The sequence below is a fragment of the Marmota marmota genome, unplaced genomic scaffold (assembly GCF_001458135.2).
Source record: "Marmota marmota marmota unplaced genomic scaffold, marMar, whole genome shotgun sequence".
NCBI classification, from domain to species: domain Eukaryota; kingdom Metazoa; phylum Chordata; class Mammalia; order Rodentia; family Sciuridae; genus Marmota; species Marmota marmota.
The window spans coordinates 20915365-20920870 of NW_026000185.1; the positions used below are offsets into that span (position 1 = coordinate 20915365).

General features: G+C 47.3%; 1 protein-coding gene across 1 annotated transcript in view; it reads left to right on the plus strand.

The window, feature by feature from the left end:
• Znf771 (zinc finger protein 771) overlaps window positions 1-4323 on the plus strand; it is a 9836-nt gene extending 5513 nt beyond the window's left edge. The window contains exon 2 of the mRNA XM_015491296.1: window positions 3269-4323. Within this exon, the coding sequence (XP_015346782.1) occupies window positions 3269-4117 (849 nt within the window). The 3' untranslated portion in view covers window positions 4118-4323. The remainder of the gene's footprint in view (window positions 1-3268) is intronic.
• The last annotated feature ends 1183 nt before the right edge of the window (window positions 4324-5506 follow it).

Consider the following 5506-nt stretch of genomic DNA (forward strand, 5'->3'; position numbering starts at 1 on the left):
GCAAAATAACGGGGGGGGTGGGGGGGGGGGACGAACAACTTGTGAACGTTGATACAGCAGGAGTAGGAGCCGTTTATTGCAGGACAGGAGCAGTATTTATACATTCCACAGAGCTTATCTAATTAGCATAAACTAGATACATCAGTCAACCAATAAGGAATCTCCACACTTAATGGCTTGCTTTTGTTACTTCTCAAACCACTCCCTTTGGCATTTTGCCAGGCACCATCCAGACTTGTTTACAATGCTAACATTCCCCTGACAAAATTCCAGGTGTTATTTTGACTTGTTTACAGACTCTAACAATGTATGACCTTGCATCCAGACTGTGCCAGACCTGCTGTGGGGAGTTTCTTGATTTAAGTATCAAGTTGTATTTTAACCTTGAATTTCTCTTGGGGAAAGCCAGGGACTTGGAGTCCAGCCTCTGTCATGTCTTGGCTGTGTGAATTCAGGGCAGAGTGCAGCCTCCTGGTGGAGAGTAAGCACTTCAGTCTGTCCTGCCCACCGTTGACCTGTGAATTTAGTTTCCCTGTGTCTCAGTGTTCTCTGTTAAGTCACACTTGATTAAGGGAGTGACAGGAAGATTTAATACAATAATGTATATACAGTAATGTTGTCAAAGCTTAACATTATGATGTTGATTACAGTAGTCCCTCTTATCTTTGGGAGTATATTACAAGACACCCCTCAATCCCACCATGGATGCATGAAACCTTGGACAGTACTGAATATTCTGTGTTTTTTCAGATACATACATGAAGTTTAAGCACCATAACAGATTAACGACAATAATAAAATAGAACAACTATAACAATATATTGTCCAGAGTTCCTATGGCTGTTGCTAAATTTCCCAAATTATCCTGTTTTCCAGCTTGAATTCAAAGCTGTTCTTTTTTTGGGAAGTGGAGGTACTGGGGTTTGAACTTGGGGGTACTTTACCACTGAACTGCATCATCAGACCTTTTTTTGTTTTAATTTTTTTTTTTAAATTTTTTAAATATTTATTTTTCAGCTTTGGGCTGACACAACATCTTTGTTTGTATGTGGTGCTGAGGATCGAACCCGGGCTGCACCATGCCAGGCGAGCGCGCTACCGCTTGAGCCACATCCCCAGCCCCTTGTTTTAATTTTTTTTAAAAATTTTGAGACACAGCATCTTACTGAGTTGCTGAGGCTGACCTCAAATTTACAATCCACTTGCCTCAGCCTCCCAAGTTATTGGAATTACAGGCAAGTGCCACTGCCTGGCAAAGCTGTTCTCTTTTGACAAAGGATTTGGAAGGCCTTGAAGTTGCCCTTGTGCAGCTTCAGAGAGAGAAGGCCCCACTATTCTCTTACTGTCACCTTTACCCTCTCTTAATCTGTATCCCAATATAGATTATTTAAAATGGGAATAGTGATAGATTGATTACAGGAGAAGCTAACACTGTCTTGTTCTTAAATGTATCAGGTATTTCCTTTGATAGTGGTTTTTTTTTTTTTTTATGGTACTGGGGATTGAACCCAGGAGTGTTCTACACTTAGCTACATCCTCAGCCCTTTATTTTATTATGTTGCCAGACTGGCCTTAAACTTGCAGTCGTCCTGCCTCAGTCTCCAGAGTAGCTTGGAAATACAGAGATGCACCACCACACCTGGTGAATTAATGTTCTTTATTGTTTGGCCTACAGTAGATATTCAACATCAGCTTTGCTGGGGTGAGCACTCTCTTTGCTAAGAAGGGAGCAACGTGCCCTCAATATTACTCTTCACTCTATTAGTACAAAATGTTTTCCCTTCACCTGCCTCTTACAAAGCATTCTTTCCTCTTTCTGATTTTATCTTTAGAAGCTGAGACTTCATGAAACAGGCTCATTTTCAATTTTTTTTTTCCACTTAGGGCTGGCTCAAAATAGCATTTTGGGTGTTTTTTGTTTTTTTTTTTGCTTTTTCTTCACAGCTTAAAAAAAAAAAAAAAGATAGGTGCTTGCTCTTAAAAGTTTATTAAAGATCCTGGACTTGGTCCTGGCCCAGCTGCCTTGCCTCCTTCTCTAACTGCATCTGGTTGCTCCTCTTCTGTTTGTCTCTGCCCATTCTCTGGGTGAACGCCTTTCAGTCTTAACCTTGAAAAACCGTCTGTAGGTTGACAGTTTTCTAGTAACATCTCCAGCTCAGGCCTTGCCTCTGAGCTCCAGATGTGTCAAGAATTTTCCATATAGCCCCAAACAGATCTCACCTCTCAATTTGCTCCTTCCACCTTCCTCACTCAGTGAGGATGTAATGGCCTGTAAATGGCCACTCCACCTTTGCAGTCTCTAAGCCCCCAAACCTTTAAGTCGTTTTGATTCCTCTTTCTTTATATTCCATATCTAATCTGATATTAAATCTTTTGTCTCAAATTGATAAGTATGTCCAGAAGCAGATCAGTTCTCACCACCTCTACTTTTCAGTTGTTTCCTGGATCTAAGACACAATCTTCTCTTGCCAGATGACAGTAGTATCCTCACTGGGCTCCTGCTTCTGCCCTCTTCCCTCCTTCCTCTCCTTTATTGGGTTCTCAACCCCAGCAGCATGAGGGAACCTTTTTAAAATGTGTGATCAGGTGGCTTACTTGCTTATAACCACTGTTCTAGTGGTTCTACATCTCAGTTACATTAAAATATTAAAAACCAAAGTGCTAACTGGGCCTTGGGCCCTAAGCTAAGAGATCCCCTCCACTATTACAATTCCATCCATTTTTCTCCCTCTCAAGTTACAGTTATCAGTAAGTGTTGTCATCCCTGCCCTGCTTCTGGGGATTGAACCCAGGGACGCTCTTATCACTGAACTACACCCCTAGCTCTTTTGGTGGCTGAATTGCAAACATCCAACCTCAGCCTGCCGAGTCAGTAAGGTATCTTGACATTTCTATTTAAATTTGCAACATCTCTCCAACATGGGCAGTCCTTATTTATTCTTTCTGAAAGCAGAGATTTTTTTTTAATGACTTATTTTTAGTTAATGCTGAATTCCCAGTGCTTAGAATAGAGTCTAGCACATTGCACGTGCCCAGTGAATATTGGCTAAGTTAATAAAAATAACTGGAATGCCACTGGACATTGTGATATGTGAGTTATGTATACTACCTCATCTAAGGCACACAACCATACTCTGAGGAAGGCACTTTTGCGTTTTCTATTTCACAGATGGGGAACAGAGGCTGAGAAAGAGGTAGTGAGCAGAGACTAGGTCTCTGGCTTGGAGGCTTGCTCATCAGGGCTGATCTGTACCCCCTCTCCCTGCAGGTTCCCAGCGAGGTGCAAGTGCCAGTGCCAGTGCCAGTGCCAGTGCCAGCGCCAGCGCCGTCTGCGGACCCGGCGCGCCCCCACGCGTGCCCGGATTGCGGCCGCGCCTTTGCGCGCCGCTCCACGCTGGCCAAGCACGCACGCACGCACACGGGCGAGCGGCCCTTTGCGTGCACCGAGTGCGGCCGGCGTTTCTCTCAGAAGTCAGCGCTGACCAAACACGGCCGCACTCACACAGGCGAGCGGCCTTACGAATGCCCAGAATGCGACAAGCGTTTCTCTGCCGCCTCGAACCTGCGGCAGCACCGTCGGCGTCATACTGGCGAGAAGCCGTACGCATGCGCACATTGCGGCCGTCGTTTCGCGCAGAGTTCCAACTATGCACAGCATCTGCGCGTGCACACGGGCGAGAAGCCGTACGCGTGCCCGGACTGCGGACGAGCTTTTGGCGGAAGTTCGTGCCTGGCGCGCCACCGACGCACGCACACGGGCGAGCGGCCTTACGCATGCGCCGACTGCGGCACGCGCTTTGCGCAGAGTTCAGCACTGGCCAAGCACCGGCGCGTGCACACAGGCGAGAAGCCGCACCGCTGTGCTGTGTGCGGACGGCGCTTCGGCCATCGCTCCAATCTGGCAGAGCATGCGCGCACGCACACAGGCGAGAGGCCCTATCCGTGCACGGAGTGCGGCCGCCGCTTCCGCCTCAGCTCGCATTTCATCCGCCACCGTCGCGCGCACATGCGGCGCCGCCTGTTTATCTGCGCCGGCTGTGGCCGGGACTTCAAGCTACCCGCGGGCGCCACCGCCGCCAATGCCACCGAGCGCTGCCCAGAGTGCGAGGGCAGCTGAGCCAGCGTGGGGTTGGAAGCGTCCGAGTGGGGAGGGCCACTTGGAACTTCAACCTGGCTGCGTAAACCTCGATGGCTCCTCCCCGGCAGCCGGGTCTGGGAGACAAGAAACGTACCCTACCAGGATCCCTCGAAATGGTGCCCACCTCCCCCTCACTACATCCCCTTGGCCCGTATTAGTGAATAAAGTATTATATCTTCACTCCACCCGTGCCTGTGAGTGGAGTGGGTGGGGAGAGGTGGAAGATTGGAGTGTTTTCCACTCCTGGTTGTTGTGGAATTAAGTGGGGCTATAAGGCTAAAGATGCTTCCTGGAATTGGGCTGGGGTGGGAATCATCCACACTTGGCCTTTGGTTATCATGTTCTCATAACCTCAGATCTGAAAGGATGCATAGAGCAAGTTCCAGACAAATAGTATTGCGTTCTGCAAAGCTTTGGTAAGCAAGGCATGACCTTGGCGTATGGGGAGGGAAGAAAAGTATAGCAGTTAAAATTTTTAGTATTTTGTGTTAGCTCACTTTCACCCTTAAAACATCTTTTTGTCTCCATTTTTGCAGATATAGGGAGCAAATGGCAGAGAAGGGACAAGTTGCCAGGCTGGTTCAACAGTTGTGGTTTGGTGTCAACTGAAGTTTGATGCAGTTTAGAGGTTCGTGGTTGGAAAGAATGTTCAAGCTGGGTCTTAAAGGTCAAGAAAAAATTAGGACTGGGGAACATGGAGAGAGCCCCTAAAACTGCATGCAACACTCATTATAGTTTGCAAATATCCCCTGGGTTGGAATGTTAGGAACAAAAAGCAAGGAGGTTGGTGGTAGATGGACTGAGGGAAACCAGGTTAAAGGATCTAAGGCAGTAAAGAAGCCTGGAGAGATCAGGAAAGGATAAACTTTACATCCCTGAGCATATATTCAGGGCTGCGGGGGTGGCTCAGTGGTGGAGCACTTGCCTAGCATGCATGAAGCTCTGGGTTTGACAAAAAACACCCAAAACAAAGAGCTATAATTCAGGACAAAGGGTGGTCCTAGGTTTGAAGGAAAGGAGAGATGGGACTATTAGCTTGTGTGACCACATGGCAGTGTCCCTGAGAAGGGACATTGGGATGAAGGGCAGGATAGAAACTGGAGTGGGAACATTTGTCACACCCCAGTCTGGACATGTTGAGTATGAAGTAAATGTGGAAGGGTCAGGGAGATCATTGAAAATAAAGACACCAGGTTAGGTGGCCTTGACACCATGTCCATCTCCCAAAAGGAAGTTTTGTCTGGGAGATCAAGAGGTGAAGTTTCACGAAGGAGGGAGTGGTCAGATGCTAGATGCTGCTGTGATATCAAGTGCATGCATTCATCTCGTGTGTGATGTCTGTGGGAGAATGAAGTAGTGCAGGTGAGT